We start from the raw sequence: 24,167 nt of genomic DNA on the forward strand, positions 1-24,167 counted from the left end.
CATGGGAGCATGAAGGCCCGGCATAGGAGATATATTCTAACCCACTAAATATGACCGGGAGATGTCTTTCCCTTGCTATATTGTAAGCTATATATCTGTTGCTTTACTTACCAAAGTTACCATGGCACAGGGTAAACTATCTCTATATAGGTTGTTATTTTTTTCTTCCCTATAATTGTCAAAGAATGGCGTACTCTCATAATGATCTTTCTATTTCACTTTTCCTATTTTCTGTTCTTGTTCCATACAACACCCATGACCCTCGTCTTCCCGGCTAGATTGCTAACAAAACAGAGGGTGTGGGTTAGCCCGAACCCCCCAATCTCAACCGCAACTACATTCAAGGTTGAACAACGTCTACTGTTAGGAAGATAATGACTGTTTCCTGGGAGAATCTCCTATAAGCTTGGTCCGTCGTAGTGTTTGGTAGTGGTATCATAGGAAAAAATGCGAAGCGCAGACTTCAGCTTTCGGTGGCAGTTGAGAGTTCAAAAGGGTTTACACAAGACCCGCACTTCTACTTTGACCAGTAGACCTATCTCCTTCTCATCTAATAGCAGAGGGCAGTTTCATTCTACTTGATAGATCTGATACGATCATGCAAGATACCCGCCACCCCCCTCTCTTCAATTACCCCCTCTCTCACCTCCTTCCTTGTGCCCAATACAAATAACCACATCCCATCAACCACAGCTGACAATACACAACACCTTTCTCTATCTTCACTCTTCCACTTGTTGCTTTTTCTCCCCACCATGGCTCGTAATAAGCGCAGTAAAAGAGCTGAAAATCGCAAAATGCATGACCACAAGGGTGCGTTCTATGATATGGCCATTTTTGGTATTGACTTTTTAATTCGCAAACTAACTCTCAGCAGACAACGTTGATGAATTCTCTGTAGCTAGTGAGCCGGAAGTGGATGCTGCCTCGGATAGAGGGGGCCCTGTTACGGATGATGCTGGTAAGCCCAATATCTTGATATGTGGAGGTGTTTGCTAACTGCCAGGTTGGAGACAAAACTATCCGCGGGGCCACCAATGGTGTTGCCGGTTTCAAACCTGGTGCTTCTGCTCTTCCCAGCAAGGGTGCCGTTCACGGCGACGGTGGCTTGGATGATAAGCTAAAGGTGGACGCCGCTGCTAAAAAAGAATCTAGTTGCGCTGAAACTACAGGCAAGTGCCAGCCGCAATTGCAGTATGGAAATTTTTGCTGAAGAGAAAATAGGTAATGGACGTTTGCTTGGAAATATCGGTGTTGGTGCTGGCTCCAGACGTGGCTCTACTCTCAATCAAGGCTCCGCTGAAGGTGTCAACGGGACTGATGGTAAGTTCTCTACCGTTAGGTAGAACTAAGAACAGTGATTGATGTTGAACACCCCATAGGAACCGGCCAGGAAAAGGCAGGCCAGAACAGCCGTGTGAATTCCAACCAGTCATTTGGCCAAAGGGGTCCCAAGGACAGGGTGGGCGATCACAACCAAAAGGGTACTGACAGAAAGCAATTCCGCCCTAACATAGCCCTGACTAGTAAGCTTATCTCTCTCGGAGGCCGATTTGATGTTATTGCGAGTTGGTATTAACACCCGATAGAGCAAGAAGAGGATTTAATTGCCAAAGCTGGTTTGCCCATGTACCTGATGCCAGCCGTGAGCGAGGTTATCGAGTCCCGTAAAAATTACGAGTTCCTTCGAAAACCGAACGAGAGTGGAAAGGCGCGTATCTTATTTGAACAAGCCTTAGCCAGGCATGGCTTATCCCATACCCCTGATGATGTGGACCCTAGACTCTTTCCGAAGAGTGACAATTCTAAGAGCGCTCCGAGCAAGCGTCCTGATCATGCACCAACACCTTCCCAAGAGGAGCTGCCCACCTCCATGGGGGTGGAGAAGGGACACTCTGGAACTGATGGTTATGCTCCGCTTCGTAGTTCTTGCCCTACTCTTTGCCTCTGAGTTGCTGTTGTACTGTACTGGTAGAGCTAATTGTCCCCTATAATGACATGGTTTCTACCCATCTGCGAGACCCGAGAGTGTTATGTGTGATAAAATTAATTGTAGACATAGGAGAGACCAACCCAGTTCCTTGAGTGATATGGTTTATAAATCCGCTGAATACCCTAGATATCAACGCTTCCAACCCCGCCAATAGATCATTACCAGCATTTTCGATAAAGTTGGCGGCCCGGCAGCCGCTGAGGCCAACAAGACAACTGATCTTATTAGGAGAGTTGATAGGCATTCGGAATTGAGATTGGAAGTGTGCGGACTAAGAGCTATACTGTGGACTGTAGTATCGCTTACATACTGGATGAGATGTATGCATTGAGGATTACGTCCTCACTGAAGCACCCGCTTAGGTTGTATGTGGAATGTGGAATACGCTTACCTTTTTCTAACAATTGACACTGTCTCTTTCGGATTTGTCTTTCTTTTCTTCTTCTTTATCATACGAATATCATCGCTTTCATCTCATCAAGTCCAGTCATTACGCCGTAGTTTTCAACAGAACTCATGAGTAATACCCTTCCGGGGAGCTCACCCTCCCTGCCACAGTGAGGGAGCCTATCCTCTAAGACGTAATTGACGTCCAAAGGGTCAAAGAGGCCCACGGCATCATTCTCTCGGGATGAGGGATGAGAGATGAGGGGGAACCTGACTTTAGAGATATGTACTCGGGGGACGAGTAATTCTCAGTTTGCCAACACTCACCCGAGTTCTCATATCTTTCCATGTGCCAGTTCGCGCAGCCTTGTTAACGCCACCCACTCCCTGAGATCTCCAGGTATCTCCAAAATACCGGAGATATCTAGGAAACAGTTGTGAGGAAGATATGTGGAATAATTGGATGGCCGTTAAACTGCTCCCAATCGAGTTAGACCCTCCCCATGAGATTCGCAAGAGCGGAAAGTAGTAACGGGCGACATACATGGTGCATCGAATGATGGCTGGTGATGGGGAGTTAATAAAGCAGGTGTTGTAATTGTAGGAGAAAGAGGTTACGAGCATAAGCCATTTGAGTACCCGAGACGGGTGGGGGTGAATTAGAGAGATATTTACTGGTTCCGTTTTTGCTCACCTTTCCCCCCCTCTTTCTTCCTTCCACGCGGCCGAGCTAGGGATACTTGGTTGTTGCCGAGAATGGAGTACGCAGGGAAAAAGAGGTGAATAGGAGCATAACTAATCGTTCATTTGCCACCAACTGCCAAAACAGGAAAAAATAATCATAGCCAAAACTCTAGAGGGAGGAACTAATTAGCGTGGCTTGTCAATACCTCCTGCTGCAGTTAGTAGAGAATTGTTACTTTCCAGCAAAACCTATCATTGATCCAGGATACAAATATGCCACCGAGCCAACTGCCTGAAAAGGCGGCAGAAAAAAGTTAAGACCACTCATGACAAGAAGTGGACTTTAAACTCTGAGGCTGACTTGGGTTGGTCGTCTCATAACCTGTCCGAGGTTTGGGTAGCTGCGGAGCTGCGATACCATGCTATACCCCCAATGGGCCATATCAGGATAGAACCAACTCAGGATAATCGTGTGACCAGATTTGGCTCAAGGCAAAGCAGGGGAGAATATAAGTCTAGCTGGTGACATAAAGCCCATACAACATCTATCATATTTTATAACCCTCCAAGACCCGGATGGCTTCCACAGAACGAAGGCATCAAACCCTAAGTATATGTTCTGGGAGGGGAAGGTATAAACTGATACCATACAGCTCAACCAGCCATTGGACAGCAGTATTACGGAGCACCCGTAATTAATGGTCGTTGTGGACCTATCATCAGCTATGGTGTCATAATATCGGTACAGAATACAATACCTATCGATTCCAACCGCTAGTGTTATAGCTGGTTAAGCTTTGGGCAAATAACTTAGCTTGGAGCAAATATATCTGCATTCTTTAACCAGGCCAACTAAGTACCAGGACTTTATAATACAAATCAGCACCCAAGAGCTAGAGCCGAGCCCTGTAGAAAGAGAGGGAGATTAACACGAAGTGAGAGAGATATCGAGATGGATACCAACCAACTTGTGAAAGAAAGAAAAAATGAAAGAAAAAAAAAGTATTACCACCATATAAGCATTCGGCGCCCAGTAAATCAAATAATAGCTAGAGGCAAAATATAGTGGGAAAATAAAATAAAACCCCAGGCCATGTTATAGAAGGCATGGAAGACAGAAAGACATGCTATTTTTGGACTCAATAGTACAGCACGAAACCCAGCGCAAACCTACTAACTTGGCTACCCAGCCAGCAATGTAGCAAGAAAACGTTTTTGTACGCCATAACAGAGAAATCCTTCAATTAAGAGAGCACTATAACCTGACCGCCCTCGACCTACAATGCGCAAATGGTTGAGGCATTAAGGTTATTTCGCTTGAATCTTCTCAACCTCCTCCTTAGCTTCTTCCCACCCCTCCAAGTTCTTCTTAGCCCACTCGATATGGCACTTAGCGTAGACGATCTATAAGTAGTTAGTATAATTCCATAAGAGTAAGGTACTTTAACTAACCATCATTTTCTTCAAGTCCTCCTCCTTGCCTTTCTGGAATCGCCTCAAATCCTTTAACACGCCTTTGCTCGCATCCTTGACATCCTTCTCAGCAGCCTCAATTGCCGCTTCTAATTGCTGAAGTTGTTCCCGTGTTTTACCAATGTTGTCTCTTCTAGTTCTCTCAGGATCAACATCGACGATTCCATGGATAGCATAATTTAGTTTTCCAAAACCCTTTGCTAAAAAACCCCCGCCGCTGCTCCCAGCAGCTGTTGGTGGCGAATAGGATTGAGATTTTCGGTGCCCTTGTGACTCACCACCACGTGACGATGAAGACACTGAACGTTGGGTTATCGACTTGGAGCGTTGCGGCGGCGAGGTGTCACTATGTGTTGGGGGGAAATCTCCGGAGTCAATTGATTCCACGTCATCAGCCCTCGCAGACGGCTCTACACTCCCAGCACTAGAGCCCTCAAAGCCTGATCCACCGTGAAGGTATTGCTCAATTCTCCTGGCTTCCATCTCCGATCTTTCAAGTCCTTGAAGTAGTGTCCGCTTTTGGTGCAATAGATCTCTTGTTATTTCCTCCTGAACGCGCTTCAGAACCCGGTAACGAAGGACCTTTTGCACTACCCCAGCGAACTGAGCAGATTCACGCAAAGGCTCTGCGAATCCAGATCCAAGAACTAGAGCCAACCCCTCTGTAGCTATATAGGAGCTATCGACAGCCTGCCCTATTTTTTCAATCGCAGACGCAAGATCCCCAGACTCTGACAACGAGAACGCATTATACCTAGCACCCAATTCGTGGTAATCAATGGAGAGCTCAGATAACCGTTTCAAGATTCTACGGTTTACACGCTCGATAGAACCTGTGAGCAAGCTCTCGTAAACCCGCGTAGATGATTCGTAGCTGTTAAAATAAGGGTCTAGTTCAGATTCGGAAAGCGTGTGGTTGAGAGGTGGGAAACGGGGATGACCCCGTGATCTAGAATTACCGTAGGACGATGAAGGAGGAGAGATAGAAGTATTTTTGAGCTTTGCAGAAGCCGATGGAAGAGGTAAAAATTGATGAGCCGGTGATGGACTGGAAGGGTTAAGGGGAGGAGCCCTGAGATGTTGTTTCGGCAAATTTGAAATTGGCGCTGAATGCAGTACTTCGCTCTATAATTTTTTCGTATATTAGTATATCTCCTCTATCTGCAACGGGTTAAAAAGGTAAATACCCAGCTCGCATTAGGGTCCAGAAACCGTTGAAATACACTGTCTTCCCGAATTTTACGCATCCTAGCGCATCTATTCAAGAACACACCCAACATTCGCTTCCGGTGATCAATGATGTTGACATTCTCCTTCGCACTGGTAGGAGCCGCAACGTAGTCGGAGACCTGGTGTTTTTCCGGAATGGGAGGAACGATAAGGCAAGGATGGAGTAAGGAAAGGTTTCTACGGAGCGATTCAAATTCAGAGTATCGGCGGCGGACTTCTAAATCCTGTAAGTAAACAGGTTAGCTTGAACACTGTGATCTCGCTAAGTGCAATCCAGTGAATTTTTTTCAAATTCCTGACCAACACGATGCTCGCAAGATAAGGGGAAAATCAAAAGATTGGGGGGGAACATACCCCCGTTCTGATGGTGTATACAATAAAACCGCCACTACCCTCAGAATTCTTCCCCGCATCGGTGATGGCAATTGGGGGGTCTCTATATTCCAGAAGAGTTTGCTCTACTCGAGAATTGTAAACTTGATCTCTTCGCTGTTGTCGATATTGCTCATTTCCATCCTCATCCTCATCCTCATCATCCTCATCGCCACGTTTGCTCCCGGCTTCGTCTCCTGAGGTTTCCGGAGGTGTATGGGGTGGCCTGGTAAGGAAATCTGGCGGCTCTGTATCACTTCCTGCATGGGGAGAATCGTATCCTGGTGCACGGAACGATGAGGTAGACGACCGACGGTCATATGGTAGCGGGTTGTTATCCTCCCACATAGAACCAGCTGTGGAGAAAGTTATTAGAGATGTTTGAGAACCGGCGGCAGTAATGAAGCTAAAACGCTCCGATTCGTTGGAACCGTCTTCAGACGGTGAACGGGACTGGAGGATAGAGTAGGACTGTTGAAATCGAAGATGATGAGAACGCGGCGCAACCGATGCAAAGCTAGGCGGTAGGTTGGTGCCAGAGCCAGCAGTACCGGTAGTTGTTAAGGTGGTCGATGCGATGGAAGTGGTTGAGGTTGTAGGGGTGGTGGTGACGTCGCGAGGATGGTATGGGACTGGGGTATTTTGAACCCATGCTATGGTGTTGGACAGCCACGACCACGAATCCTCCTCCCCCTGACGATTTTCCTTGTCTACCCGTCTGCGATATCTCCAGATCATCCTTTTCTCAGTGGTTGTCAATAATCTGGGCCTTGGGGTAAATATCTAGGTATCGTACTCAGCAATGACTTTTGTGATGGGTTCTGGATAGTTTCCCTGGGCATAATAAAGCTGTGATGGAGCATTTATTTATTTCTAGCTTATGGGACAGTAATTTTTTCCAGAACCGGCATCTTTTCATAGGGTGCAGGTTTTTATTCCAGCAAACAAATGGAGTCCTCCCCACTTTGTCGTCCACTGGGAGACCTCCCACTTGGCGGGGTTCCCCAAGATGGGAGGGGCGGCGAGTAACTTATGTCACTTGTCCCCTCTTTGGGTCTGCCCATGGGCTGTAAGATTTCAAGAAGCTTAGCGGCTCCTAATAGGGTTAGGTAAAACATCAGTTACACCCACTTGGAGCGCAGCGACACCCGCTCTTCCCGATATCCTCCGCTCATATGAGATCGGTCTCTCTCGAAAACTCACAGTATCCATCACTAATTCTCCCATACTCGGCTGAGGAGACTCAAAGCAAGAGCACTCAGGACATTAGTACCGACACGGAAATACCCGTGCCCCTGAGACAAGAATCAGCACCTGTTTGCCCTCCCACTCGTATGGCTCTATAGTGGCTACAGGTATGACAAAAGGGGTGCCAATTCTTGGTGCAAAGACACGAGTACCGTACCGGTACCTGTGAGGGCACGTAGGGCGTCCTAACATAAAACTCTCAAGGGGCCAAGTATTTATCACCAATCAAAAATAACTGAACACGCCCCGATAACAAGGGAAAAAGGCTTGCATCAATTTTTCCGACTAACCAGGAATAGGTGGGAATCATGGGTGGTAATTTACTCATGGTGGTATTCTCAAGTCTAGAAAGGAAACTATTTACCTCAATGAGTGCTTGGAGACGGTTCGTCATCGTCCGTCCTATCATTACCCATCCTGCAGCTCCGAAAGGCAAGGAACTTCATGGAGTCGCCACAAAACTGAAATTTACCGTACTCAAGTACAGAGGGGCCCGGGGCCCTTACCTGTTGCTGTCTGTGGCCGCCCAGTGATTTTTGATAGGCGACAGTATCGTAGATTAGCAGCCTACCGGTACTTACCAAAGCAACTATTATGATACCATGCCACCACCCAATAGCCGCACTCGTACAGTGCTGTGCAAGTAAACTCAGCAACCAGGCAGGGATTTCAAGCTGTTGTCTGCCCTTATCTGACAACAGTCCTAAACAACTCTATGTTCAGAATTTTACGAGTATTATATAGATGGCAAAATGATGCAGATCGGTCCAATACTTGTAAAATTATTATCGTAGAATTGCTCGCCAATTTTTTTACCTGTCCTACCTCTCTTCACACATCCTCCAAATCTAACCATATTTCACCCCCCCCCCGGGTTACACGTTCCGCCTTTCCCCCCTGCGAGGGCAAAAGATATCTCACACATCAACCCCACCAGTGTCATCGCTATCACCCGCTACACTCTCAACGGTGGCTTGTAACGAAGCTGCCGGCCCAGCCACACAATTTGGTGCTCCTCCGAGCCTTTCCAGCTCCTGTCTCAACTGTGCTTCCCGGAGCTCCCTCTGCAAATCCACAATCGGTTCTCCTGCAAGCACCCTAGGCACAAGACTTCGTGAGTTTGGCCTTACTGCAGATGAATGCATTAGCATTGCCTCTCTAGGAGAAGTATTATGGTACTGTGGAAATGGTGTGTTCCTTGAGAAACTGCGCCCACTTTGGCTTGCCACCGAATCGGCGCCTGAGGACTGATAAGGCACAAAAGTACATATCGAACACCCGTCATTATGAATGGGAAAGGAAGGGCTGGATGAAACATTTGATTGTACATCCTCTGATTTCTGTGACTTATGCTCTGGCGCCTCTGGCTCACTTGGCACCTCTTGCTCTCCTGGCACCTCTTGCTCTCCTGGCACCTCTTGCTCTCCCAGCACTTCTTGCTCTCCCAGTTCCTCCCACTGCTCTGCCGGTGGCGGAAGCTGGTCAGGGGTGCCGGGCATAATTTCTGTGCGGATGGGAGAAAGGACAGCAGGAGCAGAGGCTTCAAAAGGCGTTACGGCATCTTGGTTCACGCAAGGTGTTGCATTAACAACGGACGATTCATTTGGGCTCTTGAATGAAGCAGAGGATAGTGACCCCGAAGTGCGTGTTGTTGCTGTTGATGAATGAGGATGCCCAGCTGAGGAGGCGGGTCGCTCGAAAGTTTGGGTGGTAATGGTTATGGTAGCTGGGGTCAATATGTGTGTGCGCCCATATCCGCCCGGGCTTTGGTTAGACGGTCTAGGGCTTTGTGAGCGCTTGGAAGTCCATGGTCGAGAGCTTAAGGCGCTCGAAGTCTCACTGGTGACCGCTGCCCCTTCGGCATCTGCCTGGGAAGAGGCATGAGGCGTGGTGGAATCGGATAGTTCTTGTTCTAGCGCTTCATGAACAGTACCGGGCGCGGCGGAGCCGGTTGTTACGCTTGAGCAAAAATTAACCAGTGATCCCGGATGTTCCATTTCGATACTTGCGCGCTTCTGCTCATGATTAAAGGGCTCTGTTGACCATAAACTGGAGCATGTGCTCTTGTAGAACTCGTCTTCGGTTATCGTCTCTAGTCTGCTCTCTAGTTCTTCAAGGGAATAACAGCCAAAGCCAGAGCTCATCATGGGTTCTGCAGAAACCTGCGAGGTGAAATCGTCGAATGTGCCTGCGGATCCGGGGATGCGCTCCAGTGGAGGGAAGTGATATGGAGCGCCTGTGGATGATGTGCAGGATGACTGGTAGCATGTGTGCTCAGCTAAATCTGATGGCTCAGAGGAATACTGAGTAACTTCTGAGCATGTGCGCGATGATAGGGGAATATTCGAAGGCCAAGGGGCACTGGGTAGCTGACATAGCTGCGAGGAAGTGTCGCTTATTGCACCGGGTGGAGAGATCCGATAAAAGGAAGCTAGCGGACCCCCGCTTCCTGAAGGTAAATTCGTTCTGTTCGGACCCGAGCGACTCCGTACTCGGGTCTGGATCTCCCGGATCCTTCTTGCTCCATCCTCTCTTATAACCTCTCGGATTTGCCTCGGTCTCATTAAGCTACCCGGAATGTAGACCCGCGGTGGATGCCTTATGTTTGAGGGGCTGTCCCTTCTTCTATGGGGCCTGTAAGGAAATGATATTGCTTGGGATGGCACTGCTGCCGTCCGCCTCAATTTCAGGGACTTCTTTTGATACCTCGTTGAGCGCACCCTTGACTGTCCCGCTCGGTTTCCATCCGTTGGCATATGGTCTCGAACGCGCCGGAGGGGACGGCCTGGCGGGCGAGTGGGTAGAGGTATCCTCTCCAGCGGGAAAATACTTGATTTCCTGGCAATCTCCTGGCTTCTCCTGGGTCTATCGTTTCTGCTGCCAGTTTGCAGCTGATGCCGTTTTTCTCTTGCACTGTACCCATTTCTCCCTCTTGTTTGTGGAGGAGGAGCGGTTCGCGATATCTGACTCTGCGCATGGTTGCCAATCCTCTCATCAAGTTTCGTTACACAGTTGTTTCTGTATCCTCGGCCAAAGAGACGCCTGCCACCACCACCACCATCACCACCCCCTCCTCTTCCTGATCTGCGCCCTCCAAGACCGCCCCTTCCTCCAGTGCTATTGCTCCACCTCCGTCGGCTTCCCCGGCCAGATGAATAACCTACTCCACAACAATTCGCATAAAGGGACTCCAAACATCCTACATCATTTTGTACATGATGGCCTTCGCCGCCGCTCCTCGCAAACCTGACGCGGGATTGTTGTGGCTGGCCTAATACTTCTCTGGTACCAGTACGGTGGCTTCCTCCCCCAAGTTTATTGCGTTTCCCTGACTTTCTCCACGAGACACAACAACAAAAGATCACAATTGCCAATATTAGACCTAGTAGACCCAAAGTGACGCCAACCGCGATCCCCACGGCATTTCTTGCATCCTGTTCGTAAGCCTGCTCCTTATTGACCGTCCTGGGAGATAAGATGGTTGGTAGCGTCCGTCCCTTGAAGTGGTCTGATAATGGTATTGTGAACGGTAGAGAAGTATAGCTAGAAGGTATATCATAGACGAGCGTGGGATGATCTTTCCCTTCAGTTTCCTCCAATATGGAAGCGGTACGAGTTGGTGCCATTGCCTAGAACCGCACCAAACCTGACGAGAAGCTGGATGTGCAGGGTTGTCCAACTGTACTGTAAGTTTCTAACCCTTTGCTGTTTTTTGTGGTTGGGAGTCTAAGGTGTACAATATTCGATGCTACAGTATCGTGTTGCCGGCTGATAATCTTGGTATCATATCACCCAGAGAGTCCAGACAGCCGGAGATTTTTTCCAACTCAAGATGTATGAAGCCTTGACTTAGGTTGTAACCTGCAAAAGAAAAGAAGAAAAGTGGAGTTTTCAGTTGGAAGAATCACCGCAACACAGATAATGCAATGCAGGGCCAGATATGATACTTAGTCAGTTGTGGCCCTCTCCCTCCCTTCCTCAGAGTGGTTCGCTCTTACCTATCGTAAGCCAGACAAGGCGGTTTATATAATAACTATGGGGGAAAAAAAAAATATCTGCTACAACACCTTTCCTGACTACCCGCTGGGCACCTGTTGTGAGCTTCACGGTTAAATTAAATCGCATATCTGAATGCTTCATGCAATAAGGCGCCAGGCAGGGCCTATGCTTACTACCCATCACACAGCAACGGCGACCAGCATGGCAAGTTCGACGAGGATGGTGATGGTATAGGCGATGCTGGATGGCACCTGACGCAAATAATACTCTGTGGTTTTACCAGGAGTGGCTGTGGGTGGCTCGCTCGGATGTGCGCCTTTGCGAGTGATTTTATGTTGACGTGGTGGTGGTGGTGGTGACAAACAGACTACAGAGGTCACCAGGGCGTACAGTACTTGCTGTCCCTGGTAGTAGGCATGGGACATTGTGATGATGTGAGATGTGATGATAGAAGAATAGATTAAGAATATTCAGGTATGCATGTGAGCCGAAATAGCTTCCTCACGGGTCATATCCGTAGCTATTTACAGCACTATCGCCATCCTTGGGTATCTACTTGTGGTATACAAGCACACTCTGATATACAAGCTAACGCCTCATTTGTCTCTGCAATTTCCTCCCTCCTTTCGCAATCCCCCTGCCCACTTCCTCCTCATCCTCAGTCATTTCCTCTGCGGGCAATGGCTGATAACTCACAGCTCTGACACTTGGACTTTCCCTCGAACTCTGTCTACGTTGACTGTAAACTCTGCGCTGTCCTGCCGTAGTAGTGGCACCAGACGCTTCATTCTCCGCCGTTGGTAATGGCCAATTCGATCCCCCCGGCGTTTGCGGTGGCTGCACAGCCCCGGCAGGGCGTTGGTCTGTGCCAGGGATATCCTCAATACCTCCGCGCGACGAATGCAGAAAAACCGGGTCAGAAATCTGGTGAATATCAACTTTGCGAGCCCGGCCAGTTCCATCCTTCCTCAAGCCCTTCCCTTCTCGATACTTTTTGTTCCCTCCAAACATACCGGCTGCGAAGCGGCCAACCCCCCCGGCTCCTGCCGCGGCATCTTCGGTGCCGCCGTCGCCGGTCTCGACGCTCCCTCCCCACAAGCTGTCGCTCTCCGGGCCCCGCTTTTCCCTTCGACATCTCTTCGCCATGCAGAATAGTACCAGTGCTGCCGCCATGACCCCGACAAGTGCCCCAATCACCAAACCCGCTCTATGGCCCGGGGACCAGTTTTCCCAGTAAGTCCTGTTGTTGCGGAACGGGGGTGTACCGGTGCCCGTGGGGGTATCGGAATTGGTGGGTGCCGGGAATGGGCGGAAGATGCTGACAGTGACGGTGATGGTTGATGGGGTTGTCGCCGTTTGGAAGAAGGTGGTTGTGTCGGTGGCTGTAGTTGTTGCAGTAGGTAGCGGAGAGGTAATCGTGGTGAAGGCGTTGGGGGTTTCGACGGAGGTGTAGAAGGTTATGGTCGTGGTTGTGAAGATTGGAGTGCGATTTGGAGGGGTGTATTGGCCGTCTGGTCCACCCCAAGAGTGTTGAGTTGTCATGGTGGGAGGATTCTGGGAAGTGGAATAAATAGGTTGCGGTAAGGAAGTGTGCTTGGTTTCGGCTGACATGTGGAGTTGATTGCTTTGTTAGTGGATGAGAGGTGTGTGTAGGAGAAAGAAGAGGGAGGAGGAAGTAACGGAAAGATCAGGTGAGATGTTACCAGTTTTTGGTTGGGTTTGTTGTGGGTAGCGGCATGATGGAAGACGGGTGTAGGTTTGTTCCCTGGGATTGGCGGTTCCTGGGCTTTGTTTCCACTATCATACCTTCCTCTGATACCCGGATTACCATCATAATATCAAAACAGAATTGTCGTATCATATATTGTTCCCCAACAACCCTAACTTATCCCCACGATGCGATTTTCGATATACCTCACACATGCGCTCACGCAGGCAAACCGACGAAGAATGATCAAAAGAAAAGGAAGAAAAAAAAGACTATCATGGAACCACTGCCAGAAAGGTTATAAAATTAAGACAAACCTCATGAATTTATCACATAATATATCATTACCACCCCGATTCCACCTCTCCCCATCCCCATCCCCCTCTCTACCTCCATCGATCCCACCAAGCAATACCAGCACCACCCTAAACAATCCTAATCCCACCACTTGCAGCCCCAGCCACCATTCCCCTGGCAGCATCCGGTGGCGGACGCACCACTGGCGCCGCCGGCGCCGTCGGTGCGAGAGCAACAACCTCGGGGACAACACCCCGCCCGTTCCCGTCGCCGGCCTCCTCGTCGAAGTAATCGTCCCGCTCTACGCCGAGGAATTGCGCGCAGGATTCGATGTACTTTAGTCCAGCCCAGAGCAGTAATAGTGAAAAGGCGGTCATCAAGATTAGGACTATAAGGATTGTATGGGAGGGGGAGGTCATTTTTTTCTTTTCCCCTGCTGAGTTTGTGTGTTTGTGTTCGTAGTTGTATGTGATTGGCTGGTCGGGGGAGGGGGGGCGAGTGAGGGGTTATGATAGTTTGATGTCTTTTTTATTTCGGTTTTTGTTTTGTCTCGTTAGGAGGGGTTCTTGATGTGGTGGGTGGAGGAGTGGGACGTATCATATGCAGGATCATAATGGTGATTGCTGTGGGTGAGGCTTATGTTCCTTTGGAGGGGCGTAGGAGGGGGGAGGGTTTGGGAGTTTTTGGATGTCCGGTGGTGCTGCGTGACTGGAGCGTAGGGTGTATACTACAGGGTTACGTGTGCTGCGATTCCGGTATGGTACCGTATTCATAGGTGAGTAGGGTGGCAGAAGTGTGAGGTAGATTTTCAGACTTTGCAACTTAACCTGTATAAAAATTGGCCAGCTTTTCCGCTTATTTAAAGCTCGCAATCAATATCCATTAAACTGGGCAGTTTTGAAAATAGCACTATTTGATCTTTACAGGCCTCAGGAAATCATCTGATAGAATCTCATGGCACTCTCATCAATAACCTGTCTGGACCGTCATTTCTGTTTCCTGGCTGAACGCTAATCGAGTGACACTCGGTGCTTTCGTCGATCAGATAAGATAACAATACCCCACCATCTCTCTAAGCATCACGCAAGTACCGCGTGGTACTCTAATCCCGCACCCAACAAGCAAACCAAACCAGGCACCAATAGCTCACCAGCAACCCCCCCTTCCTTTCCCCGCCTCTACTAAATAAGCTCCCATCAAAATGGCTGAATCACCTCGTCTCACCCACGAAGAAGTTTCTCCTCTCCACCTCCTCCCTCCCTCGTTCCCCTCAGCTAACCAAACTTCAGTTTTTCAAATCCCTAACAACACTCCTAACGACCGCAACCTCAAAGGAAAAGTCCACCGTATACCTCACCCAAAAACCCCTCCTCTACCCTTCAGCCCCGATCACATCAACTGCGGGGAACTCGCCACTGCTAATCCGCGCGACGAACGGCAATAGTAAAGACCAGCGAAAGAAGAGCGATAAGCGAGATGGAAGGATCAAGATCTCGACAGTCGTGATGCCGGATGAGCTTCAAGGCTTCTTTGAAAAGTATGCGGAGGTGGCGAAGGGTGGGATGGGAAGTCTGAAAAAGAGGGATAGGAAGGCGAGGAAGAAGGCTAAAAAGAAGGGGAAGGAGGGAGGGGGTGGTGGGAAGGAGGGAGTTTGATAGATTTGATGGGATTGTTGTTGTTCGGGATGGAATTATCAAGTTATATTTTTCTTCTTTTTTTTAAAAAAAAAAAAAAAATCCGAATAAATGGCGTTTGGTGACCGTTTGTGTGGGCAATGGATACCAGTTTGGCTAGGGTCTAGTTTGGATTACAAGTGGGGGAGTTGGGTATCGTGTAGTGAGTGTCTTCTCCGTGCAGACGGGTTTCATCGTGAGTTAGTGTTGGGTGGAGGAGCTTGTTGCTGAGGCTCTGCTCGTTGCCTCGCTAGGACAAGATGTTTGTTTGAGCCTTGAGGGGTCGAGCGGCGGCAGTGGTTGAGGCTCTTTACGGATATACTGGGGAAGATTACCATCCTTGACGGATGGTGTGGTGGTATTGCCTTATTGCTACAAACACGTTTCCACTTGTCAGAGCAGGAGGTTGGGATAGGACACTGCATTCTTGTGCGGTACCGGTGCCCAGGTTATTGAGATATCAGGAGTTTGCTATCATACGGGCTTGTTTCTACTGTAGACTAAGCACAGGTATGATACTATAATAGTACCGGTACATGTACAAGTACAAGAACTCGAGTACTCGTACAGTACAGTACTCGGGCACGAATCTGATGAGTATTGCAGGTTTAGACTATCCACAGCAACCTATGATAGAGATGCTGTAATGTCCAGCTGTCACCCTCAATAGTCAGTCGTAGTTATCCGTAGCTATTCTTCTAGATCGTTCTGCCCAGTGCCGAAATAATGATTTGATTACCGCTAGGAATCCTGCAACTTGTTAATTCCCGCCTGCGCAAAAAAGCGGAAGCCTGAGAAATCATCTCCTATTAGCCGACAAATGCAAAAATGTGTATCGTCAACGGATCGATCCATCGCCGTACGGGTACAATCACGACTCATCCCTCCACTGACCTGCATCTTGCAAATCGCAAGGGATCCAACAGAGTTACGGCCTCCTCGCCTTCACCGGTTTGGCAGGCCTGAACCGCCAATTGTAGGCATCCCTCGTGAGGCTGAAATGCAACGACCGAATTTTCGGATAGTCCAGGATCGAGCACCCTTTTTCCGGCTGTTATTCGAAGATATCGGCACTGTGCTCGAGTGTGTTATGGACAGACATCTGCACTTTTGTTCTTTTTTTTATTTTTTTTTATTGACTCTTATATTCCCCAGCTACCGTATCTCCCGGCGAAGCTTGGTGGGCGAAAGGGGAAAGGCTTTGTTTGGTGTCATGACCACAAGCTAGATATATATGTTGCACTGGGTTGATCCGACAGCTCTCCTTTTTTGTGCTACACTCGTCAGCGGGCCCCCGCGGGCTCCTGTTTGGGTCGCTTCGTTGGTTGTGACACTGGACGTTCGGCTGTGTGATAGATTTTTCATCTTCTTTCCTTTTTTTCCCATAATACAGAAATTGACTGGCATGCCTTTTTTTTTATTAGTGGCTCAACCTGAGATTTCCCTCCTTTTTTGCTCTTTCTGCTCTCCTACTCTGCTCAAGTGCTAGTGTTGTGGCAGCGCCATGGGAGAGAGTCAAGCTTTAGGATACCGTACCGTACATCAACACCAGGGCTTGAACTGCCTGCAATGCCAATGAGTTGATGATACTCGTACTTGTCCAATATTCGCTCCTATCACAGCATTACGGATGCGAGTAGGGTCTACGGAAGGGCTTACCTACGCTCTGGCTTGTATCATATCGGGCTATAGGGTAAGAAAATCGACATGGGAAAAAATAAATAGTAAAATAGATAATAATAAAAAACATCAATACAATTTCCCCTTTCGTACACAACCGTGCCTGTCTTACCTCCCTCCGCCTACTTCCTTCTCTCTCTCTTTCGCCTTCTTCCCCTACTGCTTACCTCCTTACTTCTTTCTTTCTCTTCTTCACTCTGGACCGCTTTTTCCATCATCCCTAACATCTCTTCCTCGTTGGTGTGGGAAAACATTTAACAACCTGTTATCCTATCGCAGCCTTTCCTCGCAACGTCGTTTGTTTCGCTGTCTCTCTAGCCCGTCCAGAAGCCTGGTAATTCGGGCTCATTTGGTCAAAACGTCGTCCCACCCAGAGCATCAGGGTAGGCAGCTGATTTCTTCAGCCTCCTCCTCCCCAAAATCAATCACCACGAAGAAACGAAAGCTGCAGTCCGACGTGGAGACTGAGGCGGATCAACCGTCCCCTAGTCCCCCGGCGTCGTCGCCATCCTCCCCCTCGTCACCCCTCATTTCTTCACCCTCGCCCTCTCCTTCACCGTTCCCTGGCATTAACAATTTAAAGTTTCCCACTGTATCCCGATCCGATCCTTCCAAACCTGTTCCCACTGCTGAGGGATCTAGTTCATTTTCCCCTGACGTAGCTTTGTCACCACGAGATCCCAGTCTTTATTCGCACCGGGGTCTATCCATCAACTCTACCGGCACACGGCAGCAGCTACAATCACCACTATCACCCGCCATGAGCAACCTGCAGGAACAACAGGACAACGGCTCCCCTCCCGCCGATTCCGTGGACCTTGTCACGTCAGCATCCGATTCCACGCTGCTTCGTCCCTCTACACAAGTTTCATCAACCTCAGCTGTTTCTCGTTCTCAATCTCCGGCCAAACGACTAAAGTCCGAAGAGCCACCTTCAGCTGAACTTGTCAGCGTTCCGGATCCGATGGATGAGGACACGGTGATGCCTTCTGCAGAGGAGAAGAGCAGGAGGGAGCCTTCGGTGGAAGTGGCCGACGGCAGTGTGGCATCATCTGAAGGTAATGGGGGGGTCATCCATATCGATGCTACTTCAACAGCGGTGTCGATAGCCCCCTCTACTGCGACTACTATTGGGTCTACTCAGCCATCTTCCGCCTCCGCAACTCCGGTATCGTCGGTTTCCATACCATCTTTAGAGGATCAAGCTCACTTTATTATAAAATCTAAAATTGAGACCAAGCCGAAGGAAGGCGATTTGGGGTATATCATTTCTGGCCCCTGGTTGAATCAACTCTTGGCAAAATTCTCGGACTCTGGAGTTCAGCTCACCAAGGAAGGTGCCGAAGGAGAAATAGGGCTCATAGACAATTCTGATTTGGTGGACACAACTCAAATGCAAGGACAAGCCAAGAAAACTTCGGACGATAGTACGTGCTCAAGCCTGCCGTTCCTTTTCCCTGGATGTGGAGGCGGACAGTCCATTTCCTTCACGCCGCTATCTAAAACGCCGATTCTCAGTACTGACAGGGCATTTTATGAAGGGGAAAGCGTCGAGGATTCTGCTGTTCCGGAGGACTTTGTCGCCATCAAGCCGGGCATTCTAGGCGATGACTTTGAGATTTTGCCAGAGGAAGCCTGGAATTCACTTGTTTCTTGGTACGGTCTAGCTGAAGGCTCCCCTGTTATTACTCGGAGAGCGGTCAATACCTCTGAGACGAATGTGCCACATATCCAATATGAGATCTACCCGCCCACGTTTACGTTTTACAAACTCCGAGATCCCAGCACCAACATAACTAAGGACGTGTTGGACAAGGAGAAATCGCAATCACCAAAGAGGATCACTGCCGGCAAAACCGACGGCTTCCAAAAGCTCCTGAGAAAAGTCAAGAAGTTGGCCGGCGTGGATGCTGCGAGAAAAATTCGTCTGTGGAGGATAATAGAGAGCTCGTTCGAGCACGATTTGGAGCCCGCTAGTAAATCGTCAAGGAAGGGTGGAAAAGAGAAGGGCACTGGGCCCTTCAAACAGTTGGTCATTGATATGCAACCTTTCCTGGACCTGAATCCTGGCGCCGAGCGGGAGCTAGTAGAGCTCGGGGATCAATCTAACGATCCAAAGTACAATGGTAGTATGAAGATTAGCACAGCAGGCTTGGGTGCTGGCGGCACAATTGTCATTGAAGAGCAGGGCTCGGATGGTGAATGGATCAGCGAGAAACCGACCAAGTCGGTTAAGAAGGGCGGTCAGCAGGTTACTGTGGCTCTGAATGGAAAGAATATCACGGGGGGGCCGGTGAAGAAGAAAGCTTCCGCAAGGCCGGACAGCCCTTCTGGGAGTACTAGCACAGCTGTTATCAGATCCGGATTTCTCAATAGACCTGCAGAACGTCGGGATGGCAGACCCTTAGGTAAATGTGGGCTGAGCAACTTGGGTAACACCTGTTACATGAACAGCGCCCTGCAGTGCTTACGCAGTGTTACCGAACTGTCTAACTACTTTCTCTGTATGTGCTCTTTTGTTCCCTCATTGTTACCTTCGTAATGCATATTCTAATGAAGCAACTATACAGGCAATAAGTATATGGAGGAATTGAATCCTAGTAATCCACTTTCTCATAGCGGGAAGGTAGCAAAGGCGTATGCGACTCTTCTCGGATATATCTTCTCGCCAACATGCCCTGTATCGGTATCGCCCAGGGAGTTCAAAAGCACCATCAGTCGCTTTAGCCTGTCGTTCTCGGGATATGGGCAACAGGATACTCAAGAGTTTCTGGCGTTTCTCCTCGATGGTTTGCATGAGGACCTTAATAGGATTCAGAAGAAGCCATACATTGAAAAGCCAGAATCGACCGATAAGATGGTTGGAGATGGCGAGGCGATTGCAAGGCTTGCCCAGGAGCATTGGACCATATATAAGCGGAGAAACGATTCAGTCATTGCGGATTTGTTTGGTGGGCTTTACCAGAGCACTCTTGTGTGCCCTGACTGCGAGAAAGTTAGCATTACCTTTGATCCTTTCATGGACCTAACGTTACCATTGCCAGTTGAAAATGTTTGGGGCCGAGACATATACTTTTACCCTAGCAGTGCCTCTGGTGGGGGGTTAATCAAGATTCCAGTAGAGATGGATAAAAACAGCAGCATCAAATCATTGAAGGAGCATCTTGCAAGAAAATTTAATCTTGATCCTAAGAAGGTATGTTTATTTTCAATGGCTAATCCTGTGTGATGTTGGTTTGTTAACCGATTTCTCTTTTCTTTCTTTTTGTGCTAGACTATGGCTTCGGAAGTCTACAAGGGAAAATTTTTCAAACACTACGAAGATTTCCAGACTGTTTCGGAAACAATTCGACAAGACGACGATGCCTTCATCTACGAGCTGGACGATGTTCCGACTAACTATCCCCCGTCAAAAAGCAAGAAACCAAGGAGGACCGGTTTCTATGGACCGAGTTACGGTCGGTTTGATGATGACGATGATGTACCTGACCCGGACGCTCTCGAGTGCGACCGGCTGCTTGTTCCTATATTTCATAGGGTGCAGAAACAGAATCGCTACGGATTAGGCACGTCTCCTGAAGTATTTGGATTGCCTTTCTTCATTGTAGTAAACAGGGATGAGGTGAGAAGCTTTGATGCGATCGTGAAGAAGATAATCGCAAAGTATCAGGTGTTGACCACTCGCAATTTCTACGAGAGCGAGGCATCTCCAAGTGAATCTGAAACTGAAGAGGTAGTGGAAGTCAAGGATGAGCTCGAAGATATAAACGAAACAGAGGAGGAGACTCATGATGGATTCGTGGATGTTTCGATGAAGGATGCTTCATCTATGGTCGGATCAGACAGAAAGGCTGTGAAGAGTCCAAGGCGGCCGCTCCCAGCGGGAATAGAGGATCTTTTCACAGTTATGGCCACAAAACGAAGATCAGGTGACTCCGCTGTCGTAACAGGATGGCAAGCGCTAGAGACCGCTTTTGATATCAGAGAACGGTTAAATCATGTGCAATCGGCTAGTCCTCCACGGCGTAAGACCAGCGACTACTTCACCAGTGCCGGTCTGTCAGGAAGGGGCAGCCCTGTTAGTGACGCGAGTGATGGCGATGTGGACAATTTTCAAGATGCTCCAGAGCCCGAGCAAGATATGATGCAAGACGTGAGCGACGATGAAAATGCTGAGGCATCTTCGTATGATGCGTCTGCGGAATACACACAGACTGCTTTCAACACTACCCCTCCCGACCGTTTCTATGGAAATAGCAGTGGCAACCCCTCTTGTCGCGAATTCAAAACCCCAACCCGATCATTTAGCCCATCTATCGCTGATGATCCACCCCTCATCATGTGGGGAGAGGGCCTCATTTGTGAGTGGAGTGCTGAGGGCTACGACAGCATGTTTGGCGGTGAATCCAGCGGTGACCTTCGTGGTGTTCCATTATTCAACAGTGTACCGCTTGTTCAAGACCCGGAGCTGGAATTACGACGCCGCCGCCGAGATGAGCGAAAGAGGAAGGGAATTCACCTTGAAGATTGCCTCGATGAGTTCGCTAAGGAGGAGGTTCTCTCCGAGGAAGACCCCTGGTTTTGCCCGCGCTGTAAAGTTCATAGGCGAGCCAGCAAAAAGTTTGAGCTGTGGAAGTGCCCAGATATTCTTGTCATCCATCTTAAACGGTTCTCCAGCTCGAGGAATTTCAGGGACAAGATTGATGTCTTGATTGACTGTCCCGTCACTGGCCTAGATCTTCAAGAGCGAGTTGGGCTCAAGGAGGAAGGAAAGAGTTTAGTCTACGATCTGATTGCGGTAGATAATCATTATGGCGGGTTAGGTGGTGGTCATTATACAGCTTGTGCAAAAAGCTGGATTGACGGCAAATGGTATCACTATGATGGTTCGTCTCCTCAAGCCTGGACTTTAAAATTGCTAAGATCACTAATAAATTTATAGACTCCAGCGTTAAGGAAGTTGGAGAACAGAAAGTTATTACTTCAGCTGCATACCTCCTTTTCTATCGGCGCCGATCCGAAACCACACTTGGTGGACCGCGTCTTAACTGGATGTTGAGTGAACCAACAGATTCACCGGGCTCAGCTTCCTCTTCACGGAATACATCCCCTACCAGGGCGGGGGAAGGCGGACCGTCCGGCGATTCCTCAGCTACAGTTTTACCGAATGGCCGATCGTCGGGCGGTGGTACGAGCGGATTATCGACTATCTATAGCACTCCGGGTAACTCTAATCTCTGGGGCAATGAGCCACCACCGTCGTATTCTGAGAGCAGTGGAATGGAAATGATTTTGATGCCGGGAACTCAAGGTTCACCTACTTCTAGCAAGGCACCTACCGTAGGATTTAGCTTTGGCTCGAGAGGTGGATTGCTGAGGGATAGTACTGATGATGGGGTGTTTATCGGTTCCTTGCTTGGCCCAGCTGAACACACCGACATACCTACAGACATCACAGTCGATGATGACGAGGGGTTATTGCCGACCTTGAGTGATGGGAACAATGACACAGCTGGGGTGCACGACGTCACCGATCCTATGGAACCGTAAGTGAAAGCGTGGAGGGAAGGAAGGTGGAAGGGGGATCTGTGCATTTGGCCCTGTTCATATATTCTTTAGCGATGGCAGGTTAAGGATTTCGGCATGTAGAGAAGTTTTGAGGGGAAGTACTTTTTGTGCTTTTCGTTGTCTTGCTTTCCACTCTTTCCTTTTTCTGTTTATCTTCCTACAGTCGTTGTACCTTCTTGTGCCCACGATGGCCTTGGTTTAGGAGATGGGGGGGTTGTTCTTTGAGTTTATACTCGCACATCTGGCTTAATGGCGAAATGAGATGTGTGACGATGACGTGATTCATGATAAAAGCATTATTTTCATTTTTTTCATCTCTACCCACCTCTCCTCCTATTACTTTTTCAGTTGGTTGCTCCGTGAGCTTATGCGTTATCCATCCATACATTACAAATAAGTTGGAATGTGTATTCATTTCATTCTTTCTTTGCTCTTCATCTCTTTACTTTTATCTTTCATTGGGACGGACACGATAGCCAGCTCCTGTTACGCTGTGATCTATAACAATTTGCTATAGTAGTAACCTGTTTTCTTCTTCTAGAGCTGGAGGTACATTGTAGGTACGTGTGGGTTGGGTTTAGTTGGACGATTTCGATGGATATCATATATCATGGCTTAACTTACCTTGAATTAACTTGATGGAATGTTCTCATATTTTGTCTATCTATCTATATGTCGGGGTTGTGGTACCGTTAGAGGTGTGAATGGACTCGCTAGGGGGGGTACGGACATTAGCAAGTAGATGTCGTTGTCTATTCATAATGAATTCCTCAACATTCTATGTAGAATTCTTGTATCATACTTCAAAAAAAAGGGGGGGGGCTACTGGATCCACTGAGGAAATGGGGGAACACAGAAAAACTGTTGGGATCGAGGGCGAACATTGGACATTTATTTTCTGTTGCCATCATCATTGATCCTTCTTTCATCTGAGTCATCGCCTTTAGAAAAACTGGAGATCCGAAAAAGCACTCTCGTTAAGCTCGCATTGCTGTCAGCCGTTGAGAATCTATAAGACACAAACTGATGTCGGCAGAAAGAGGAAGAAGCGCCAACAAAGAATGCCGGATCCAAAGAGCGTTGAGAAAAATAGGTACCATAACATAATCGTTGTTAGATTCCGTGGGGCCATCTTTATGATATTGCAGCTGTGCTCTGGAAATAATATTGGCTCACTCGACAGAGCTGTAGATGCTATCATACCATATCATACGGTACGGGGACAAAAGGATTCGTCCGATCCCCTCTTCACTCCAAAAATGGACACTTTCAAATAGACAATTCTCAATGCTACTTAAATTACATAAAAACAGTTCAAGTAGTTTCATCAGCTACGGAATAACTATCTATTCCAACCACTGCACACTGCAAGCAGAAGTGTAAGGAATCAAAGCTGTCTTCATTGTTCATGATTGCATCGACCAGTGTGAAAGTGAACTAAATTTTTATGTGGGGATACAAAAAAGTACATGCCAACCGACACCAGATGCTCAAACAACCTTTTCTCCATCACTTTGTAATATCTGGTGATTGTGTAATATCCTCTGTGTTATCTGCAGGTTTACTAATGCGTGGACAACTTTGCACATATTCTTGTAGATATTACGCAATGAGGGGGTGGTGAAGATGGGCACTTTTGGCGTAAAAAGGGCATTGGATGAATCCTTTTGTCCCAGTACGGTACTTTACAAAGGACCTTATGTCATAGAACGGTAGTTTGAGGCGAGTAAAAGAGTGTCTAAGGGTTCAAGTTCTCTTTTTTTTCTCTCAAGGTTGACATATACCGGTATTATGGTGTCTCATACAGTATTCATATCATTGCCAATTGCGATAACTAGTCAGTCAGGTCAGTCAC

General features: G+C 48.3%; 5 protein-coding genes; 3 read left to right on the forward strand and 2 right to left on the reverse strand.

The window, feature by feature from the left end:
* Nucleotides 1-3,879: 3,879 nt before the first annotated feature.
* On the reverse strand, nt 3,880-6,955 carry GSTUM_00009504001 (uncharacterized protein). XM_002840753.2 has 5 exons: nt 6,122-6,955; nt 5,725-5,991; nt 5,497-5,662; nt 4,517-5,427; nt 3,880-4,468 (listed from the first exon to the last, which is right to left on the reverse strand). Exons 1-5 carry the CDS (start codon nt 6,485-6,487, stop codon nt 4,373-4,375), a joined length of 1,806 nt encoding a protein of 601 aa, XP_002840799.1. The 5' UTR covers nt 6,488-6,955; the 3' UTR covers nt 3,880-4,372.
* Nucleotides 6,956-8,304: 1,349 nt separating this feature from the next.
* On the reverse strand, nt 8,305-10,143 carry GSTUM_00009505001 (uncharacterized protein; the record flags this gene model as incomplete). The annotated part of the gene is made up of 1 exon (XM_002840754.1): nt 8,305-10,143. The coding sequence occupies one exon, from the start codon at nt 10,141-10,143 to the stop codon at nt 8,305-8,307; it is 1,839 nt and encodes a 612-aa protein (XP_002840800.1).
* Nucleotides 10,144-10,752: 609 nt separating this feature from the next.
* Nucleotides 10,753-13,441, forward strand: GSTUM_00009506001 (uncharacterized protein). XM_052355819.1 has 3 exons: nt 10,753-11,073; nt 11,184-11,337; nt 11,405-13,441. Exon 3 carries the CDS (start codon nt 12,190-12,192, stop codon nt 12,559-12,561), a length of 372 nt encoding a protein of 123 aa, XP_052211784.1. The 5' UTR covers nt 10,753-11,073; nt 11,184-11,337; nt 11,405-12,189; the 3' UTR covers nt 12,562-13,441.
* A 1,094-nt stretch (nt 13,442-14,535) lies between these two features.
* Nucleotides 14,536-15,549, forward strand: GSTUM_00009507001 (uncharacterized protein). XM_002840756.2 has 2 exons: nt 14,536-14,625; nt 14,681-15,549. The coding sequence occupies exons 1-2, from the start codon at nt 14,593-14,595 to the stop codon at nt 15,044-15,046; spliced, it is 399 nt and encodes a 132-aa protein (XP_002840802.1). The 5' UTR covers nt 14,536-14,592; the 3' UTR covers nt 15,047-15,549.
* A 2,177-nt stretch (nt 15,550-17,726) lies between these two features.
* Nucleotides 17,727-22,966, forward strand: GSTUM_00009508001 (uncharacterized protein; the record flags this gene model as incomplete). XM_002840757.2 has 8 exons in its annotated part: nt 17,727-18,175; nt 18,293-18,738; nt 18,892-19,248; nt 19,315-19,940; nt 20,019-20,202; nt 20,326-20,793; nt 21,238-21,630; nt 21,687-22,966. The coding sequence occupies 8 exons, from the start codon at nt 17,727-17,729 to the stop codon at nt 22,292-22,294; spliced, it is 3,531 nt and encodes a 1,176-aa protein (XP_002840803.1). The 3' UTR covers nt 22,295-22,966.
* Nucleotides 22,967-24,167: the final 1,201 nt, after the last annotated feature.

This window comes from Tuber melanosporum (genome assembly GCF_000151645.1).
Source record: "Tuber melanosporum whole genome shotgun sequence assembly, scaffold_58, strain Mel28".
Lineage (NCBI taxonomy): Eukaryota > Fungi > Ascomycota > Pezizomycetes > Pezizales > Tuberaceae > Tuber > Tuber melanosporum.

Coding starts and splice junctions, on each gene's coding strand:
- GSTUM_00009504001 (XM_002840753.2), bottom strand. CDS start 6,487: ATGTGGGAGGATAACAACCCGCTACCATATGACCGTCGGTCGTCTACC. Junction 5,663..5,724: donor TGGACCCTAATGCGAGCTGG/GTATTTACCTTT, acceptor AAAAAATTATAG/AGCGAAGTACTGCATTCAGC. Junction 5,428..5,496: donor TCCTCCTTCATCGTCCTACG/GTAATTCTAGAT, acceptor AATCTGAACTAG/ACCCTTATTTTAACAGCTAC.
- GSTUM_00009506001 (XM_052355819.1), top strand. CDS start 12,190: ATGGCCAATTCGATCCCCCCGGCGTTTGCGGTGGCTGCACAGCCCCGG.
- GSTUM_00009507001 (XM_002840756.2), top strand. CDS start 14,593: ATGGCTGAATCACCTCGTCTCACCCACGAAGAA. Junction 14,626..14,680: donor CTCGTCTCACCCACGAAGAA/GTTTCTCCTCTC, acceptor ACCAAACTTCAG/TTTTTCAAATCCCTAACAAC.